The 20562-nt window shown below is 61.3% G+C and overlaps 1 protein-coding gene across 2 annotated transcripts in view; it reads right to left on the reverse strand.

Moving 5' to 3' along the window:
• Nucleotides 1-20562, reverse strand: part of ABCA2 (ATP binding cassette subfamily A member 2) — a 39581-nt gene that overhangs the window by 2915 nt on the left and 16104 nt on the right. The window contains exons 12-48 of one of the 2 annotated variants that reach the window (XM_076355738.1): nt 17654-17821; nt 17242-17338; nt 16657-16830; nt 16465-16567; nt 15699-15813; nt 15162-15352; nt 14779-14929; nt 14270-14474; nt 13527-13691; nt 13025-13205; nt 12522-12734; nt 12007-12203; nt 11739-11921; nt 11107-11291; nt 10885-11005; nt 10406-10615; nt 8991-9209; nt 8704-8806; nt 7982-8310; nt 7207-7420; nt 6925-7030; nt 6426-6537; nt 5932-5992; nt 5502-5676; nt 5301-5416; nt 4884-5031; nt 4523-4646; nt 3572-3704; nt 3261-3378; nt 2938-3116; nt 2481-2622; nt 1995-2129; nt 1656-1759; nt 1285-1377; nt 896-998; nt 599-736; nt 125-331 (exon numbers count right to left, since the gene is read on the reverse strand). In XM_076355738.1, coding sequence (XP_076211853.1) covers nt 125-331; nt 599-736; nt 896-998; nt 1285-1377; nt 1656-1759; nt 1995-2129; nt 2481-2622; nt 2938-3116; nt 3261-3378; nt 3572-3704; nt 4523-4646; nt 4884-5031; nt 5301-5416; nt 5502-5676; nt 5932-5992; nt 6426-6537; nt 6925-7030; nt 7207-7420; nt 7982-8310; nt 8704-8806; nt 8991-9209; nt 10406-10615; nt 10885-11005; nt 11107-11291; nt 11739-11921; nt 12007-12203; nt 12522-12734; nt 13025-13205; nt 13527-13691; nt 14270-14474; nt 14779-14929; nt 15162-15352; nt 15699-15813; nt 16465-16567; nt 16657-16830; nt 17242-17338; nt 17654-17821 — 5718 coding nt within the window. Of the gene's footprint in view, nt 1-124; nt 332-598; nt 737-895; nt 999-1284; nt 1378-1655; nt 1760-1994; nt 2130-2480; nt 2623-2937; nt 3117-3260; nt 3379-3571; nt 3705-4522; nt 4647-4883; nt 5032-5300; nt 5417-5501; nt 5677-5931; nt 5993-6425; nt 6538-6924; nt 7031-7206; nt 7421-7981; nt 8311-8703; nt 8807-8990; nt 9210-10324; nt 10616-10884; nt 11006-11106; nt 11292-11738; nt 11922-12006; nt 12204-12521; nt 12735-13024; nt 13206-13526; nt 13692-14269; nt 14475-14778; nt 14930-15161; nt 15353-15698; nt 15814-16464; nt 16568-16656; nt 16831-17241; nt 17339-17653; nt 17822-20562 lie in introns of both variants that reach the window. The other variant, XM_076355737.1, reaches the window with a different exon arrangement.

Consider the following 20562-nt stretch of genomic DNA (forward strand, 5'->3'; position numbering starts at 1 on the left):
ACCCCTGGCCCCACTGTGTCCCCTTCCCTGGATAAGACCCAGTGCCGCGGCACCCAGCCCCGGTGCCCCACGGCAGGGACACAGCTGGGACCAGGGACACCCAGATCTGGGGACAACCTCTCACCCTCTCCTCCTCAAAACTGATGAGGCCTTCATCATCAGTCTCCAGATCCTCCTGCTCCTCCACCACGAGGGCCCGCAGTTCCGTGGGGGCGGCCCGGGGGCGCAGCAGGCTCAGCACACGCTCCAGGGGCGACTGCAGGGTGCAGCTGGGGCTTGTCTCCTGCTGCTCCAGGTTGTCACTTTGCTTCTTGGCAAAATTCACAAACACCTGGCGGGGGAAGGGGCAGGAGGCTGCAAGGGACCCCCGCAAGCACCTTCACCCCCCCCCGGCTGCCCCTCGCCTGCCATCTGTGCCGCTGAAGACGGGCCCCAGTGCATCCCACTGGGCTGTGGCCACTGCTGTGCCCCCACCTAGCTCCACCTCCCGTCCCAAAAGTGGTTTCTGCCAGGCACTTTGGCATGGCCAACCACCCCCGGCCATGGCCACCCTCCCTGGAGACAAGCATCCAGCTGCCTGTGCCGTCCCCTGTCTCACGTTGTCCAGTGTGGTCTGGCTGACGGAGTAGTCTTCGATGCCCAGCACGTCCACCACCTGCTCCATCTTGCTGAAGACCTGCGCCAGTGAGATCTGGTCTGACTTCAGCTGGTACTGGGCCTTGGTGTGGTGCCGCTCCTGCAGGGGACACAGAGATGACACCCAAGCCCTCACTCCCAGACCCCCTCCTGTCAACCTGTGGGGGGTCCCACAGAGGTGTCCCTCGGTGGATGAAGGCTGCTTGCATCCCAAGGCAGGGGCTGGCAGGGGATGGCACTGCCACCACAGGGAGCTCACCTTGAGGACAGCTTCGGGGAAGTTGCGGTTGAAGAACCTCACCACCTCCTTGACATTGAGGCTGGACTTGGTGCGCACCGTGATCATGTAGCCATCTCCGAACCTGCGCAAGGACAAGGGACCCCATGAGGACCTGCCCCGCCACCTGTACATCTGCAGGGAAGGACTGACCCCACGGAAGGGGATGATGCTCTCCAGCAGCCACTGCACCCACCAGGACAGTGCCAGGACAGTCGAGTGAGTCAGTCCCCTGCCCACCCTCCAAAGCAGCACCCACACGAAGGGCTGACATCTCGCCGTGGGTGCCATGATGTCACCCTGCCATGGGGGCCCAGCCCCCTCCTGCCCCACAGCACACATGGGGTGCTGGACCCCCACTGGGTTCTTACCGGTTCTTCAGGTGCTGGATGCTGCCAAGACACTTGAGCCGCCCATTCACCATGATGGCCAGGCGGGTGCAGAGCGCCTCACACTCCTCCATGCTGGGGAGACAGGGCAGGCTTCAGCAGGGTGGCATGGGGGGGACAGTGCCAGGGGCTGCGGCTGGGGCAGGCAGGGAGCCGAGCTCCCCAGGCCAACACCCGGGTGCATGGCCCCACCACCAGGGATGGGAGAAGGCAACAGAGGGTGTCCCGGGCTCCCTCTGTTCCCCGTGCCCCTGCTGAATGCCATCCCCTGGGGACCAAAGAGCCCCCTCCCACCCACGCAGCACCCCAGGTGCCTGGAGGCATCGTGGGCGCAGCCAGAAGCCCCCCCAGACCTGTGAGACGTGAGCACCACGGAGCGACCCGTTTTGATGACGTCCAGGATGAGGTTCCAGAGGAAGCGCCGTGCCTTGGGGTCCATCCCCGTGGTGGGCTCGTCCTGGGGGATAGACAGCGCCCTCAGACATATCGGCCCCTGGGGGGACCCCGCCACCCCCTTCCTGACCTGAGCCCAGCTCAGGACACCATCCCACACCCCAGGACACTCATGGCAGAGCCAGGGACAGGCAGCTCCCACCCAGGCTCATTTCTCCACCCTAGCCCAGCGCCAGCCCCAGGGACATGGGGGGTGGGAGGAGGACCCTGCGGGCAGGGTGCTGGAGCCCAGGGCACACCAGGAAGATGAAGGCTGGGTATCCAATCAGTGCGATGGCTGTAGACAGCTTCCTCTTGTTGCCTCCGCTGTAGGTGCTGGCAGGCTTGTCGGCGTACTTGGTCAGCTCCAGCTTCTTCAGTGCCCACTTGACCACCTGCGAGGCATGGGGGGCTGCCGTCACCCTGCCAAGGCCATGGGGCTGGCAGAGCTACCAGCAGGCAGTAGGCAAGCAATTGGGCTCCACAGCACGGGCCTGCTGCCAAGGGGACCACAAGCGATGTGCCAGTCAGGGGAGCCCCACGGCAGCCCCTGGCACGGCCATGAGCGGTGGGGGCCTGCAAGCGCATGTGCCCGGTCCCGGCACCCCACGTGGGTGTACCACTGGAGCGGCACTGCCATGAGGGCAGTGACACCAGCTCAGTCCCTGCTGGTGCCCAGTGATATGTCATTCCTGAGGCACAGCGCCAGCCCTCGGGCACTGGCAACTGCCCGCCCAGAGCCCTACCCGCTCCTCGTCCTTCCAGGGGATGCCACGCAGGCGGGTGTAGAGCTCCAGGTGCTCCTGGGCTGTCAGCTCATCGAAGAGCGCATCGAACTGGGGGCAGTAGCCCAAGCTCTGCTGAACCTGCAGAAGCTCCTTCAGGATGCTGTGGGAGACGATGGAGGGGCCGTGGGAAGAAGGAATTGCTTTTCGGGAGCACCCTTTTGCTCACCCCCCTTTCACACGCCTTTATACTGGAGCATCTTCTACCACGTAACCCACAATGGGCAGCCTTAGCTGAGAGCCGGTGTCACTTGCCACCCACCAGATGATGGTCAGCCCAGGAACAGGACTGCAGAGTCCCATGGAGCCACACGGGCAGATTCACGCTGCTTCATCCTGGGAGGCCCCCAAGCAGACCCTGTCCCATCCCCAGGACAGCGGGCAGTCCCCACCTCCCACCCAGCCCGTGCCCCCTGACCTGTGCCCATTAACAAAGGCCTCTCCACCCGTGGTGCTCTCATCCCCTGTCAGCATCTTGAAGGTGGTCGTCTTGCCTGCACCATTGACGCCCAGCAGCCCAAAGCACTCCCCGGGCCGCACGCCCACGCACAGCCGGTCCACGGCCAGGATGCGCCCGATCTTGCGGGACTTGTACACCTGGCGGGGCAGGGGATGGCGGCTCAGCCCACCGGGAAGCTCCTGGACCCCCAGCCCCGACCCACATCCCTCAGATGGGAGGGCTCCGAGGTGTCTCCTTGCAGCACTGGAGCATCCCCCACTGCCGCTGCCCCGCTGCTGCACCTTGGTGAGGTTTTCGATCTTCAGCATGTCGTTGTCAGCGTCGCCGCGCAGGACACGGTGCCGCTCATTGGCCACATCGATGTCGTCCTCGATGGGTTTGGTGGAGACGGGCAGCCGCCTGTGGGAGGGTGCATGGGCCGGGGTGGGGATGCAGGCACGGGAGCCACCTGCCCGCATCCCTGCCAGGGATGGGCAGCTCCCCTGCTCGCACCCACCGGAGGGGCAGCCTTGAGCTAAGGGATCCCGATGGCAAAGCTTTTCCTCGCAGCCAGCCCCGCCTAGCCTGCCCCCTGCTCCCCGGCCACACTCACTGGGGCTTCCGGAAGAAGTTGTACTGGCACATGATGGTGATGAAGAAGCCGACGAAGCCTTCGATTGTCATGGCAACGAGCCCCCGCGTCACGATGTCCCATTCGAAGGGCGATTTCATTTTATCGAACTGCCCTGAGTGGGAGGAAGAGGAGAGAGTGGCTGGGGACTCCTTCCCATGGGGACAACCCAGTCATACTGTCTTGAGCTGGCCTGTGACAATGACACTGTCCTGCTCCCGCATCCCCTCCCCTGCTGCAGCTGCCTGGGCTGGTCGGTGCTGCTGGCACCAGGGCTGGTCACAACAAGGCTTTCCATTCACAGCATGTGTGCTGTTGAAATCATCTTGCAACTTTTCAACCTCAGTAGGGTGAATCAACCCAACTGAGAGTGTGTATTGGATGGATTTGTCAGATCCTGCCCCAAAATTGCCCCTCATGATGCCAGCAGCACCTTATATACAGAAGCTGCTTGAGAAGCAGAGAGCAGCAAGAGCTTTTTGAGGCCAAGCTGAAGCTGCGAGTAGCAAAAGGCTCATTTTGTCTGGGCAGTGCAGCCCTGCAAGCAAGAGACCATGTCTGGAAGGAAAGAGCCCATCCCTCTTATCACAGCACGGCCCCACCACGGCCCCGCCACAGCCCCACCACAGGCAGTGTGCAACAGCAGCAGAAACGCACAACTCTGCTGGGGCTCACAACCTCCTCTCCCCATGGGGCTGCTATTCAGGATGGCCCAAGGAACCGTTTTCAGCATCACCGGCACCACACCACGGCTGACCCTCAACCGTGTCTCTTCCTGTACACCAGTCTAGTTCACATCCTGGAGCTTTTTGCTCCAGGTTGCTCTGGGCCTTGGGAAGCCCCACAGGGCAGACAAAGGGGATGTGCCAGCACTGTGGTCCCCCCAGCCCCACATGCCCTGGAGCAAGGGAGGGAGGGAACGAGAGGCCATACCTATCTTGGCATAGTATTCGTTGATGTACTCGTTGTAGGCCATCTCCATCAAGCCATGGCCCAGGTTGTAGTTAGGGAATACAAGGAAGCAGCTCTTCAGGTAGCTGTTCACCACCTTCAGATCCTGTGGGGATGGGCAGAGAAGACATGACCATCAGAAACACCCCTGAGGACAGTGAGCGCATGGTAGCATCAGGATCCCCACCAAGATACAGCCTGCTCAGGTCTCACAGCTGACCCTGCTGGGAGCAGGAGTTTGGAGCAGAGACCTCCTGAAGTCCCTCCCAGCCTGAGCTGTCCCATGACCCGATGGCAGCTTCTCCCTTCCTGGTGGTCCCAGGCAGAGCTGTGAATCCCATACCTTGTCGTGCTCAAAGAGCTGCAGCAGGAACGTGGCAACGGTGGCCGTGATGCCGATGAAGAGGTTGATGACAATGAGGAAGACGTAGGCGGAGCTGGGCACCTCGAACCAGAAGGAGGCAGGGTACATGATGGGGGTGATGGACCAGCTGGGAATGCGAGTGGCAGAAACGCACGTCAGCGTGGCAGGAGAGGGACTGGGCAGCGCCAACCGTCAAGCCTTGGGATTGCCCATCTCCCAGCCCCATCCTCCCCAGGCTCTCCCACCCTGGCCCTTGCAGCCCACCAGCTACAGCAGCTGCAGAACATCAGCCAGATGGGCAGCCCTGAGGCCAGATCCTGCCCATGTAGCCACAGTGTAGATAAGGCATTGGAGGGACCCACCAGTGCACCCTGACCACCTCTCTGAGCAACGTACCCGTAGAGCAGGAAGAGGGAGAGGACAGCGGGGAAGTTGGTGGGAGAGGTGTATGCCGGGAGGTCGAACACGAACAGGATGATGATGCAGCACGTGGCCGGCACCAGGTAGTTCAGCTGGAGAAGACAGAAACTTCTGTGACTGCCCACCCACCCGCCCAACCCTGGGGGCTTGGCTGGTGGGGCCATGTGTCCTGCTCACCATGTCCCACACGTAGTTGGCCAACCAGTAGATGACGGGGTCGCAGCCACTCACGAACTGCAGGTGTTTGGCCTTGGTGGCCTTTTCAGCCACCAGGAACACCACAAAGCTGGCTGGCACGAAGGACATGGCCACGATGATGAAGATGGCAATCACCACGTCCGTGCCTTGCAGGCTGCATGGGGAGCAAGGAGGAGAGCAGGGACCCCGTCACCCTCAGCTGCCCTGGGAAGGGCCACCCGTCTTGGCATGGGACAGTCGCTGTGCACAGGGCAGGGCACAGCACAGAGACCCCCACATCACAGCCACCCGGTGTGTCCCCCCCTAGCCTGCAGGGCAGAAGCCTCGGCATTCCCCTGCAAAATGCAGTGAGGAGCTCCCTCCCCTCCATGGGACACCACCCTCCCTCAAACCCACTCCCTGGACCTACAGGTAATCCAGGGACAGGCTGGCACTCGTCTTGTTCATGGGGTGGTTGGTGACCGTGATGCCTGCAGGAAGGCCCAAGAAGAAACATGGGAGCATGAAAGCTGGCTCAGGACAGAAAATCTTGCCTGCAGCCTGCCTGGCCCTGGCTCTGAGGGGGAGCACAGGTTTCCTCCCTGCAGCTCGGCAGGAGCTGTGTCTGAAGCAACTGAGCACCTTGAGGCCAAGCCCTCCCTCACTGGCTGGCAGAGAGCATCCTCGGACATGTCGCAAGCCCAGGTGCCTTCAGGCAGCACTTTGGGATGTTCTGCCCCAGCCCAGACCTCAGAGAGATCTGCCTAGCCCAGATCTCATAGCCAAGGTGTGTGACCCCCCTGCCCCAACTGGGCACTAGCCTGCTTGGTCCAAGGGGGGACACTGCATTTTAGAGCCTGGTTGGACCATGCCGTAAAGCTGCTCCTGACATGCTTCTACCTTTAAACACCTCCAGGCCCTCACCGTAGGCAGCAGGGTTGCCTTTGCTCTTGGGCAAGTTGGCTCGCAGGATGGCATTGTTGAGAGCGTTGAGGTAGGTGGGCATGCTGTGGTAGCCCTTGTTGTTGTAGAAGACCTGGAGGAGCAGAGAAGAATGGTGGGAGGTGGCAAGAGAGCTGGGCCCACGGCAGATGTACTGGAAGGGAGGGATGGGATGGGGTGGGATGGGGTGGACGGGATGAGGTGGGACAGCCACGGGGCAGGCTTGCTGTGCTCACACCTGCGGGGAGAGCAGGCCACTGCTGACCATGCTGGGCCAGACTTGCTGGGGTGGGAGCTGCAAAGCGCCCCATGGGGTGAGAGCCCCACCAGATTCCTTGGTGGAGAGCACTGATGCAGAGCTGTGGGCAAGGGGTCCCTGCCGTGCAGGCAGCGCTGCCTGCCCCCTTCTCCTCCCCACCCGTGCCGTGGCTGCTGCTGCCCACCCATCTCCCAGCTGCCACGGGGCGCAGCATGGTCCCACCTGGGCCGTTCTCCGGACGGCAATCTTGCGCACCGTGGCAGGAGCCCTGGCCCCGAAGGAGGCCGGGATGGATTTCTGGACGTTGCCAAAGGTGAGTGCCCCGTACCTGTGGGACAAGGCACCGCCGAGAAGCTGTGACCGCTGTCCTCCTCCTCCAGGAGCGGGGCCATGCTTGAGCATGCTCCTGGCTCCTGTCAGCACCCCAGGCTGGTGTCCCTGAGTCCCCAGTCCCCCACCCCTGCTCCACGGCACAGGGCAGACCCTCCCAGCCTTCCTTCTTGCCTGTGCAGCCGGAAGCGGTCCGAGGTGTAGAGCAGATACTCGGAGACATTGCGCCCTGTGATGTCTGCCAGGATGTCCCCCGTCACCACCTTCATCTGTGGGGGATGGCCCCCCACGCCGCTTGGGCAGGAGAAGCCAGTCCCCTGCATGGAGCACGTGCACTTGATGGGCTCGTGGATGATGCGGGGCAGGGCAGGGGCTGAGGTCACGGTCTCTGAGGAGCAGAGAGGGCAGCTCACAGCCAGGCTCCTGCCTGCCCCAGCTGCCTGGGACAACATGGGGGAGAGAGGCTGAGCCGAGGGGTCCCGGCCGGGCAGAGAGGGAGCACTCTGCCCCATGGCCAGAGCCCGGTCTGCGAGAGGGCTTTTGTGTCCTGATGACCAAGAGGGACGAAGAGATGGATGTGGGGAAAAACTTTGGGGGAACAGAAATGGTTCAGAGAGGGGGCATGAAGTGTGGCTGGAGAAGGCAATGGCTGGGGACGGTGGCCCAGCGAGGGTGACACAAGGCTGGCCACAGGGCTCTCGATGGTGTCACCATCCCAGGGAGCTCCAACTGGCACTGCTGGGGCTAAACGGGGAGCGGTGCTCCAGGGCCACCACCGGCCCCGAGCCAGAACTTCAGCCCAGCAATGCGATGCTCTGCTGTGGCCAGGGCAAACTGATAGGCACTTCCAGGGGTCCTTGGAGCTGCTTATGCAGGGGAGATATATCATCTCCCTGCTGGAGATGAATCCCAGGCCTGGACACACCTGAGCACCAAGCGCAGGTGATACCTTTGATGGCAGAGGAGAAGGTCGTGGAGTTCCAGGCATGGAGCAGGTCCTCATCCACCGAGATGGGGTAGTCGGAGGGAGCCGGGGATGGAGGCAGCGGCACAAAGTTGGAGAGTGGCAGGCCCTGGGTGAAGGAGTCGATGCACATGGCGTCGAAGTACTTGGCCGCCAGCATCTTGGACTCATTGCTGTTGAGGTTGAGGGTCTGCATGGGCTGGTCCAGCGTGTTGTTGAAGGCTGTCTTGAGCACGCAGGTGGCCCCCACGCCAGAGGGCAGGTGGAAGGTGTTCACCAGCTGTTGGGGGCTGGCATCGGGAGACAGCCTGATGCTGTGGGAAGAAGAGCAGGTGAAGAGGAGCAAGGAGCAGGAGACATGGGTCTCACCACCTTGGCCATCTTCTGTGGACCTCCCTGAGGCCTTGGCACTTATCATGGCTGAATGGGCACACACAGCCCATGCCTGGCATGAGCTGAGCTGCCAATCGCAGCTAGCGTCAGGGCTAGCACCTCTCCTAGAGACACCCTGGGGAGGATGGAGGCTGCTTTCTGCAAGGGGACATGGCACCGGCCAGGCTCTGCTCCAAGCCTGAGCCAGCCCTGGCGCCAGCCCCACTGTGGGCTGCCCTCCCTGCTGCCCCCCATCGCAGTCCCAGGGATGGAGACAGGGATGGGGATGGGGACGGGGCATGGGATGCTTATCAACAGCGAGCAGCAGCTCTCACCGGTACTCACGCCGCTCCTCGTTGGCGTAAGGAATGAAGTTGCCCTTGGGTTGCGTGTAGTTGTGGTACTGCGATGGTGAGAGGATGAGGGGTGGCAGATCACCTGTGAGGACAAGGACAGGAACCCACTCGCACCTGCAAGCACTGCCGCGCACAGGCAGACTGGCCAAGCGCCCACAAGCCTTGTCCTCATCCTCCCCCCAGCCAGTGTCCCCACCGGCCACACTGGGGCAGGCAGAAAGGGTCACCAGTAGCCCCCAGCATGCGGGTGGGTGGCTCGCATGCACCTATTTCGGGCACGGAGAGCGCCACCGTCATGGCCACGCAGACGAAGAAGGCGGGCAGAAGGATCTGTGAGAAGAGGGCCTTGGTGTTGCGCTTGGCACAGTGGAAGCGTTTGACGATCAGCCCGTGGAACTGGCGCAGCTTCAGCCACGAGCCCTCCAGCTTGAAGCTCCCCTGCCCGGCCAGGTCACCGTCCTCCGCCTCCACCTCCACCTCTTGCTCTGGGAGGGGAGAATGATGTCAGCCCCCCGGCACAGCTGCTCCCACACCTGCCTTGGCCTCCAGGGAGCTGAGCCAGGCACCAAGCTGGGCGCAGCCACCCCAAGGGACAGGGCAGCACCCAACCCTGATGGCCACTGAGCCACAGCAGCACCATGGCATGAAGCGAGGCAGCTGGCTGGTGGGTTCCTCTTGGCCCAAAATGGGAAACTTAAATAGTTTTAAAAAAACAACCTAAATTGGTGCTTTTTGGCAGAACCCCTCCATTTTCCTATCAGCTCTCCCAGCTGACGAGCGGTCAGCAGTCAGGAACAGGGGACAGGACATGGGTAGGGGGGCCTGCAAGGCAGCAGGCGCGGGGCTGGGGCTCAGGGAGCTTTGCCATGGCATTGTCTCGGCTCTGCCTCCTGCAACCCAAATCACAATGCTCAGAGCAGCCCTGGCCGGGGAGGCAGGGTGGCGCATCCCTGAATTAATCACGACAAGAGCTGCTGGGATAACCCAAAAAAGAATTTGTGAATAAAACAGCAGCCTCAGGGCGCCTGCCTGCATCCTCCATCCTCCAGCAACCCCAGCATCCGGGCAGGGAGAGCCCCAAGCCTGGGTCAGGGTACGGAGGACGAAGCCACCAGCTGAAAGATGACTCCGTGCCCAAGGGCCAAGAGGAGACAACCTGACCAGGCGCCAGCAGAAGGAGCAAGCGTGTTAGTGGGGCAAGTCTGCAGGGTGGCACTCGTGGGATCCGAGGGAGGCAAAGGGCAGAGCTAATGCCAGCTGTGCCCGTGCCCACTGGCTCTGTGTCTCAGCATGGGACTCCCCCACACACGTGCTACCAGTTTGGGGGTGCAAACTGGTGGAAGCACCTGTTTCCAGCCCTCCCACCCAGGCTGCAGTTCTCTGCGCACAGCGTCAGTGGATGCATTATCAGACCCCCTGCGGGGTCTTGCCCCAGCAGGCATGGCCCCCCATCCCCAGCATGTCCACCTGCCCCGGCCAGGACCAGCTCTGCCCTGCCCAGGTGCAGGGACAGGCACTACCACCGCCCCGGCTACCCTCCGTGTCCCAGCTGAGCACCTCCCCCAGACCCTGCCGCTGGCCGGGCACCGGCGGCACGAACCTTGCAGACTGATGTTATCAGGGTCCTGCCGGTTATCGAACAGGGGTGCGTAATCCCCAAAGAATTCGGAATAAGCCCCACCTTCATCGCCCCGCACGGAGCCCACCGAGGAGGCCGAGCGCAGGGATGCCTGTGACTGCGCCAGCTTGGAGCAGGTCACCAGGTTGCTGAGCTCCACCTCGGGCTTCTCCAGCACGGCTGCTTCAGCCAGGGGCTCCCCATTGGCCTCTGGCTTCAGGCCCAGCTCAGGGGCAGGTGGCCGCAGGGCGTCCTTCTTGGACTCCTTCATGTCTGGAAGAAGAAGGGAGGTTGCCGCTGGCCATGCCACCCTTCACCGTGGCGTGGCATGGAGCGGGGACAGATCTGTTCTGCAAACCCAGAGTGGAGCAGAGGCCGGCTGCCCTTGGCCAGGCTGGGCTCCGCTGGAGACCACTCCTCCCCTTGGGAAAGGAGACTCCTGTGGCAACGCGCAAGGGGAGAGGAGCCACCAAGCCCACGCAAAGGCACACAGCCCCTCTCCAGCCCCAGCAGCACTGTGTGTGTCCCCCCGCCACCCGTACCCACGTCGCTGTTCTCCAGAGACTGGTCCTCCTCGGACACCTTCAGGAAGACCTCCTCCAGCGTGGTGTCCATCAGCCCGAAACTGGTGAGGTCCAGCTCCTCCAGGCTCTGCTCCAAGTGCTGCAGAGGCAAAGCGCTGCATGAGGAGGGCAGGAGGTGCCCACAGCACCGTGGCCCCCCACAATCACCTGCCTGCCCACCCCGCCAGCCCCCATGGTTACCTGGAAGAGCCTCTCGAAGCAGCCCTTCTTGACGGCCTCGCTGGGCAGGATGTAGGAGAGCTCAGTGTTGGTGTCAGAGATGAGGAGGCAGGAGGCCACATATTTCTTGACAAACTGGGAGACGCGGGGCTCGGAGCAGGGGCTGACAGAGGAGTGGGCCGGGGGGCTGTGCGGCTGGCCTGGCTCTGTGGCAGAGGGGCAGCACCGGTCAGTCACTTCTCACCCGGCCTCCCACCAGGACCCACCACGTCCACCCTTACACCCCAGTGCTGCGGGGGCTCCTCCAGCCTCCATTGCAGGGTGCTGGCGGCTTCCCGGCCGCCCTGCCTGGCCTGGGGAAGGTGTACTGCACCGCGGCCCACGCTGGGTATCTCGGTGGGCAGCCCACAGGCCGGACAGAACCAGCACCTGGAGGCAAATGCCACCACACAGGGTCTAATCCGGGACCCAGACGGGGAGAAATCAAGGCTGAGTGATGCCACCTCCTACACCCCTGCCCCGTACCCCTCTGCCCTCCACGTGGCCTAAGGAGACTTGGGGTTAGAGCACTTGGGTGTTGACCTCTTTCCTGGGCTAAAGAAGGGCTGGTCCCATCTACTCCTCTAAACACAGAGTCCCTCTGCCACCCAGACCTGTGCCGTTCCTGGTGTCCGACTGCTTCTTCACCACTGTCAGCTTGTAGCCGTCACCATAGGTGCTCTTGAGGAAGAGCGGGGAGCCGCAGCACTTGAGCTTGCCATGGGAGATGATGGCGATGCGGTCGCCCAGCAGGTCAGCCTCATCCATGTGGTGCGTGGAGAGCAAGATGGTCCTCCCTGATGGTGGCACAGAGCCTCAGAGGAAGGGCTGGGGCCGCCGCAGCCAGAGGAGCAATGCTGGGCTCTGCCCACCTCCGCTCACCTGGCTTGTACTTGAGGATGAGGTCCCAGATGGCCCTGCGCGCATACGGGTCCACACCAGCCGTGGGCTCGTCCAAGATCACGGCCCGTGACCCACCCACGAAGGCGATGGCCACCGACAGCTTCCTCTTCATGCCCCCCGAGAGGGTCTGCACCAGGGAATGGCGTTTGTTGGAAAGCTCCAGGTCCTCAATCATCCTGGGGACAGGGGAGAAGCACCAGCAATGCCACGGGGGCCGTACCGGTGCCCAGTGCCTGCGGGAAGCATGTGACGCCTCTTCCCCACATGGTACCTGTGGCTCTTGGCCACCAGGACAGCCCAGCTGCAGCCAGGCTACAGAAGCATCTTCTGCTGGCTTCCACAGCCTGATACCCCAGGGTTTGGAAAACACTTGGTGGAGCTGCTCCGGGGAACATCTCTGCTCCCAGATCACCCACCACAGCACAGCCAGCAGGAAGGGGACCCACTCATGCAAAAGGCACAGATGGGGCAAAAGGAGCTGGGGGGGTGCTTACTTGTCCATCTCCTTGCGGATCTCCTCCTCTGCCATGCTCTTGAGCTGCGAGTAGAACCAGAGGTGCTCCTCCACCGTCAGCCTGTCGAACAGCACGTTGTGCTGGGGACACATGCCCAGGTTTTTCCGGATCTCGTCCATCTCTGTCCGGATATCGTGGCCGTAGATGGTAGCAGAGCCCGAGGTCGGAGGGAACAAGCCAGTGAGGATGGACCTTGATGGATGGAGAAAGGCAACAATGTGAGGGACCTTGTATTCCTCCGTCTGGTCCCAATCCCAACCACCACCTCCAGGAGCATCTGCTGGGCCCCAGGCAGAGCAAAGTCAGTGCAGGGCCATGCACCAGCTGCCTGTCCCCCTTTGGTGCCACCCCAACCACACTGCTGCCCTCTGGGCATGGCACCAGCTAGCACAGGGCCCTGCAAGGACATCACGCAGCACCTTCCCCACCCACTGCAGCTGGCCAGAAGGACACAGCCCACATCCACCCCGACCGGCACTCACATAGTGGTGGTTTTGCCCGCGCCGTTGTGCCCCAGGAAGGACACCACCTGGTTCTCGTAGAGGTTGAGGCTCAGCTTGTTCAGTGCCAGCTTCTTGTCTGTCTTGTAGACCTTGGTGAGCTTGTCGATGCAGACAACCAAGGGGAGGTGGGTCGGCTCCTCCTCGATGCCCCGTGTCTCTTCTGCCGTGAGAGTGGGATGGTGAGGAGTCAGGGGGTGGCAGGGAGGCCGGGCTTGGAGCGGGGCCTCCCCAGGGGATGAACCTCTCTGCCTCCATCTCGTAGTGGCTGTGCTGGCTCGTGGCCCCTTCCCCTCTGCTTCTCGCCAGCTTCCCCCCTTCCCACGCCACAGGCAGCAGCTCCCAGACAGGCAGCAGTGCTTGGCCCAGGATCCTGCCCCAAAAAGGGCACAGGGGACACATGGGAGTCCCTGGGCACAGCAGGACCCGCAGCAGAGCCAGGGCCATTCTCGGGCTACCCCCTGCCAACCCTGTCTGCCCTCACCCAGCCTCCGGTTCTCCATGGCACAGGCCTGATCCTCCTCCATGATGCTTAGACGGGTGGTGCGGGACCAGGGCCAGGTCCACTCCCAGGTCTCCACTCGCCCGTTGCCCAGCCAGTAAGACTTCTGGAAGGGGAAGTACCAGGGCCGCGGCAAGCCGAACATGCCTGCAATCACAACCCCTACGGAGTCAGGGCCAACCCTGCACCCATGTCTGTGCAGAAGCCGGCCGAGGGCCACGGCAGAGCTTGGCACAGGTACCAGCATGGGCATGGGCTTGGAGGTTTCCCCATCTTAGGGACATCACTGTGGGGTGGGGTCTGCAAGCTGCAAGCACCCTGGCCCATGCTGCTGGGCTGTGCAAGGAAGCAAAGTCCTTTGGGCTTTGGGTTGGGCCTGGCTCATGCTTCGGTTTTACTAGGAAAGCAAAGGAAGCGGGTGAAACTCCTCTTCAAGCAGGCGGTAAGGGGGAACAGCACTTCAGCCATGGACACCTTGCTTTGCTACAGCTGGCCAGTGAACTGAGACACGCGACTGAAGATCTCCAAGGAACCTGCTGGTGTCACCAGTGGGTCAGGGCATGTGGGCAGGTGTCCCCAACAGGACACACACAGGGGACCCTGAAGGCACATTGTGCCAAATCCCACCACGTCGGGGCTGAGCACTGCCAGGAACCAGCAGTGTCCCCAGCAAGGAGGGTCCTGTAAGATCAGAGGTGCCCTCATGCCCCACCTCCCACACGTACCTGGGTGCACGGCCTCAATGTACCACGTGAGCACCCCATACACCACGGCATCCACAATCAGCATCATCATGGACAGCAGGAGGTTGAAGTCGTCTCCTTCCACAGGTGACTGGCTGAAGGTGTGCCACTGGATGCCCACACCAGCCACCTCATACAGTGCAAAGTACTTGGAGCCCAGCCCAAAGGCCGTGGTGGACATGAGGGACTGCGGAGAGGCAGAGGGAAGGGAAGGGAAGGGGACGTCAGCAGGAACCACAGGCCAGCTCCGGAGGAACAGGTTGGGGCGAATTCCTACCCGGTGCTGCCCCACCCAGCCCCATGGAGATGCTCCCTGCCCTGGGAGGCACCAAACCTTCTGGAGATGCCTCCAAAGCCCCATGGGAAGTTGGTTCATACAGGCAGAGGTTTGCCCAGGGCTTAGTGACAGCTTGGTGGCCTGTGTACTGAACATGGGGTGCCCAGGGCAAACCTGGGGCCAAGCACCTCCCCAGCAGCCGCAGCCAACTCACCGCAATGCACTTTTCAAAGGCCGTGATCTTGTCATGCGCCACCTCCTCCCGGATGGCCACGTACATGTAGGGCACGTAGCTGAGGAAATAGATGATGCCGCCGCAGGCAGAGGCCAGCTTGGCCTTGGAGTAGAGCACTGACACCAGGAAGCTGCAGGGAGGACAGCGTCGCCTTGGAGCCTACCCCACCAGGGCTTTCCCCACACTGTCTGATTTTGGTGGCGTTGAGGTGATAAATTGGCCCCTCAAATCAGCTGGCTGGGGGGACCTGTGCCCCTCCACCGGCCCTTGCCCACATAGCTCCCAGCACCCTCACTCCATGGCACAAGGACCCTGGTCCTGCCCGTGCCCCATCACCCCACAAGGTGGACCAGGCAGCTCACCAGAACATGATGGTGGCCACTGCGTAGATGGCGAGAAAGAGCCAGATGATGAGGACATCACTGTGCATCAGGACCTTGCCGTACTTCAGGATGGCAGTGAGCGCTGTGACTGAGATGGAGAGCTGGACGAAGCCGGTGATGAACCAAGCCACCCAATGCACCGCGTTGTTCAAGCCCATCATCTTCATCACCTGCGAGGCCAAAACTGCTCAGCTGGGCTGTCCCCTACCCTGTGTATCCCTGCTGCCTCACTCGCTGGGGCTGGGAGAGCAACGGGCAGCACTGAGGGGTCCCTGGGGGCTGCTGGGAGCAGGCAGGCCACAGCACCCTGTGCCAGGGTGCCAACAGGCTCAGCTCCCTCCGGCGTTGGGCAGGGCTCGTGCTGGGGACACTTGGAAGGACCAGCTCAGCCCAGGGATGTGGGATCTGCGCCCGCCCCAGCTCACACACCCCAGAGACATGGGGAAGGTGCCCAGGGACGCAGCACAGAACTTAGAGCTCAGAGATGCCAGCTCCTCTCTCTCCCACCGTCCCCACCTCTTTCAGGCGATGCTCCTTCTCCGTCACAATGTGCTGGATCATCATGGCCACTGAGTAGACCCAGGAAATCACCATGCACAGGGGCATCATGTGCTCGATGACGAAGAGGAAGCTGGTGGAGTAGAGGAAGAGAGGGGAGAGCTGGATGGTGGCACCACCACAGAGACCCAGGGGCACAGGGCACTGGAGGGGCTCTCCCACCACCTGGGGACAACCAGCCCTCTGGTCCAGCAGCTCCTTAGTGCCCTGAAAGGACTTCTCCAATGAGCCCATAGGACAATCTAGTGTCCTGGCTGTCAGGTCCTGGCAGGCAGGCGGGCAGCAGCTGCGGGCTCAGCCCAGTGCCCTGCCTACCCTGGTGTGGACGGGGCCCTATCCACCCTCCTGCCCTGAAGGGCTGGTGGCTCTGGGACTTCTCCAGGTGCTTCCTCCAGACCACTGTGTTCAATAACCACTGACAGACCCATGTGCTATCCATTTACTACACTCCTCTTGCTCTCCCCAAGTCTTTCAGCCTCCAAGACACCCCACAGCCATGAGTTCCTCACTTTAGCTACGAACTGGGCACAAAATCCTTCCCCTGCTTGCCTAGCCTGGTGGTTCAAGGGACAGGGCTTAACTGGTTGCTTATCACTCCCAATGTCACCAACCTCTCTCAGGCCCCCAAACTTGTCCCCTTTTCCCAGCTGAAGTGTCCTGGCCTGCAAAGGGGAAGAGGGAAGGTCCTGCCCCTGCCCACCCTGCCCACATGGGTGTTACTCACTCATCCCGGGTATAACACGGGTACGGGAACATCTGCACATAGTTGCCGGGCTCCACCACATCATGGCCAACAAACGTGTTGATGAGGGCACGCTCCATCATGTCTGGGGAGAAGGGGAAGAGGCCAAGCTGAGTGGGCAGTGCGGGCAGGGGCCGGGGACATGGGCAGCTGTGGCAGGGAGCTGGCACTCACCCTGGATCCAGACGAAGCCATAGAGGAAGTAGAAGCGGCCGCCGGTGTTGGGACCGGGCCGCCAGTATGCCCGCCGAATCTCGTTGGTCTTCTCCGTGAAGCTGGAGTTCTGCCGGATCTTGTACATGACGTGGGGGGGCAGTGAGCCATCCCTGTTGGTCTGGAAGATGACGCCTGCGGGCAGCGGGAGAGGCAGGGAGCCTGCTGGCACCATGGGAGACAGCTACACCGGCCAGCCCACAGCGACAGGCAGGGACGTGGAGGGGTTCAGTGTGTCCCAGCCAAGGGCACCACGAGGGCTGCCATGGATGAGGAGGGTGGGCATGGCCCTGGCATGGGATGTGAGGGCATGTGGACAGCAGGCAGCGGCAGTGGGAGAGCCAGGACAGCGGCAGGGTCCTGTGACCGGCAGGGCTCAGGCCAGGGGTAGAGGATGGGTACCGTGAGATGCTCGATCTGCCCATCCACCCAACGCATGCACCATGGGAGCCAGGTCCCAAAGCCAGTGGCCCCAGCCTGGGGCACAGCTGGAGAAGGACATGGCTTCAGGGACCCCTACAAAAGGGCTGGTTCCTGGGGACATACTGGCAAAGACAGTGACGTTGTCTTGGTAGGCCTGGTTCAGTGTGTAGTTGACGATGCTCTCCTCATCCGGGAAGCCTTTGAAGATGTCCACGCTGACCTAGTGGGAGGGGAAGGCCAGTGAGACCCCACTGCCCCTGATGGGTCTAGCACATGGACCCTGCACACAGTGCAGCATGTGCCACCCACAGCCACCCAAAGAGCTCCCAAACCCAACGGTGGATGGGCACGTCCACCATTGACATCTACCCCAAAGCTCCTGACAGTGCAGAAGCCACTATCTCCTCCAGGGCTCCCGTCCCATGGCCTTAAGTAGGTCTGAGCAGACCTGACCCCTCTTCAGCTCCACAGAGCCTGGCTGTGGGCGGTGGGTGCCACTCCAGCACCCATGTTCCCACAGGCGGGCACACCTCACCTTGGCCATGAAGTGGACCCAGCCGCAGGCGGCATTGTCAATGGTGTCCAGCTGCTGGAGCAGAACACTGGCGTTGGGCAGGGAGAAGTTGCCATTGAGGAAGTTGTGGAGAACATCGCTGTCGGAGACATTCAGGATCTCTGGGTGCTTGTGGAGGTCGGCAGTGAACTGGGACAGAAAGGGAGAGATGGGAGGGAGAAGTTGGGGTACACCCTGCCTCTCAGCCCCCTGTCTTCTCCATGGAAATAGACAAGACCCAATGCTCCTCCTAGGGATGGGGGACAGCGTCCACCCTGTGCAGGGAACCAGCCTGGTCCTCGCAAGAGCTGGGTGGGCACCCAGGAGCACCTGAGAGCTTCACATGAAGAAGCTACGAGGTGCTCAAGGGCAGGACACCCCCTTCCCCCTCCCAGAGCAGTAAAGCCCAGGCAGGCTCAGTCCCCACCGCACTATTGGCATCACGGAGACGTGGTGGGATGGCTCCTATGATTGGAGTGTTGGGATGGAGGGATACAGGCTCTTTAGGAAGGACAGGCAGGGGAGACGAGGAGGGGGTGTCGCCCTCTATGCCAATGACCAGCTGGAGTGCATGGAGCTCTGCCTGGGGATGGACGAGGAGCCGACTGAGAGCTAATGGGTCAGGATTAAAGGGAAGGCAGGGACAGGTGACATTACGGTGGGGGTCTGCTACAGGCCATCAGACCAGGAAGACCGAGTGGATGAGGCCCTCTACAGACAGATAGGAGCAGCCTCACGCTCACAAGCCCTGGCCCTCATGGAGGACTTCAACCACCCCGATATCTGTTGGAGGGACAGCACAGCAGGGCATAAGCAATCTGGGAGGTTCCTGGAATGTGTCGATGATAACTTCCTTCTCCAAGTGGTAGAGGAGCCAATGAGGGGAGGTGCTATGCTGGACCTTGTTCTCACCAACAAGGAGGGGCTGGTGGGGAATGTGAAGCTCAAGGGCAGCCTGGGCTGCAATGACCATGAAATGGTAGAGTTCAAGGTCCTTAAGGCACTGAGGAGGGCGCACTGCAAGCTCACTACCCTGGACTTCAGGAGAGCAGGCTTTGGCCTCTTCAGGGATCTGCTTGGTAGAGTGCCATGGGACAAAGCCCTGGAGGGAAGAGGGGCCCAAGAGAGCTGGGTAATATTCAAGGATCACCTCCTCCAAGCTCAGGAGCGATGCATCCCAACAAAGAGGAAGTCGGGCAAAAACGCCAGGAGGCCTGCATGGATGAACAAGGAGCTCCTGGACACACTCAAACACAAAAAGGAAGCCTACAGAGGGTGGAAGCAAGGACAGGTAGCCTGGGAGGAATACGGAGAAATTGTCCAAGCAGCCAGGGATCAGGTTAGGAAAGCTAAAGCCCTGATAGAATTAAATCTGGCCAGGGACATCAAGGGCAACAAGAAAAGATTCTATAGGTACGTCGGGGATAAAATGAAGACGAGGGAAAATGTGGGCCCTCTCCGGAACGAAACAGGAGACCTGACTACCCAGGACACGGAGAATGTGGAGGTACTCAATGACTTTTTTGCCTCGGTCTTCACCAGCAAGTGCTCAAGCCTCACCGCCCAAGCCGCAGAAGGCAAAGGCGGGGACTGGGAGAATGAAGAGCCGCCCACTGTGGGAGAAGATCAGGTTCAAGACCATCTAAGGCACCCGAAGGTGCACAAGTCCATGGGACCAAATGAGATCCATCTGCGGGTCCTGAAGGAACGGGCGGATGAAGTTGCTAAGCCACTATCCATCATATTTGAGAAGTCGTGGCAGTCCAGTGAAGTTCCCACTGACTGGAAAAGGGGAAACATAGCCCCCATTTTTAAAAAGGGAAAAAAGGAAGACCCGGGGAACTACAGGCCAGTCAGCCTCACCTCTGTGCCTGGGAAGATCATGGAACAGATCCTCCTGGAAGCTATGCTAAGGCACATGGAGGACAGGGAGGTGATTCGAGACAGCCAGCATGGCTTCACCAAGGGCAAGTCCTGCCTGACCAACCTAGTGGCCTTCTATGATGGAGTGACTACATCGGTGGACGTGGGAAGGGCTACAGATGTCGTCTATCTGGACCTCTGTAAGGCCTTTGACACGGTCCCCCACAACATCCTTCTCTCTAAACTGGAGAGGTATGGATTTGATGGGTGGACTGTCCGGTGGGTGAGGAATTGGTTGGATGGTCACATCCAGAGTTAGTGGTCAACGGCTCAATGTCCAGATGGAGATTGGTGACGAGTGGTGTCCCGCAGGGGTCCGTATTGGGACCGGTACTGATTAATATCTTCATCAATGACAGAGACAGTGGGATCGAGTGCACCCTCAGTAAGTTTGCAGATGACACCAAGCTGAGTGGTGCGGTCAACACTCCTGAGGGACGGGATGCCATCCAGAGGGACCTGGACAAGCTGAAGAGGTGGGCCCATGTGAACCTCATGAGGTTCAACAAGGTCAAGTGCAAGGTCCTGCACGTGGGTCAGGGCAACCCCCGGTCTCAATACAGGCTGGGGGATGAAGGGATTGAGAGCAGCCCTGCCCAGAAGGACTTGGGGATACTGGTGGATGAAAAGCTGGACATGAGCCGGCAATGTGCGCTCGCAGCCCAGAAGGCCAATCGTATCCTGGGCTGCATCCAAAGCAGCGTGGCCAGCAGGTCGAGGGAGGGGATTCTGCCCTCCTGCTCTGCTCTGGTGAGACCCCACCTGGAGCACTGCCTCCAGCTCTGGAGCCCTCAGCACAGGAAAGACACGGACCTGTTGGAGCGGGTCCAGAGGAGGGCCACAAAAATGATCAGGGGGATGGAACATCTCTGCTATGAAGAAAGGCTGAGAGAGTTGGGGTTGTTCAGCCTAGAGAAGAGAAGGCTTCGGGGAGACCTTCTTGCAGCCTATCAGTACTTAAAGGGGGC

This window comes from Aptenodytes patagonicus, chromosome 18 (assembly GCF_965638725.1).
Source record: "Aptenodytes patagonicus chromosome 18, bAptPat1.pri.cur, whole genome shotgun sequence".
Classification (NCBI taxonomy): domain Eukaryota; kingdom Metazoa; phylum Chordata; class Aves; order Sphenisciformes; family Spheniscidae; genus Aptenodytes; species Aptenodytes patagonicus.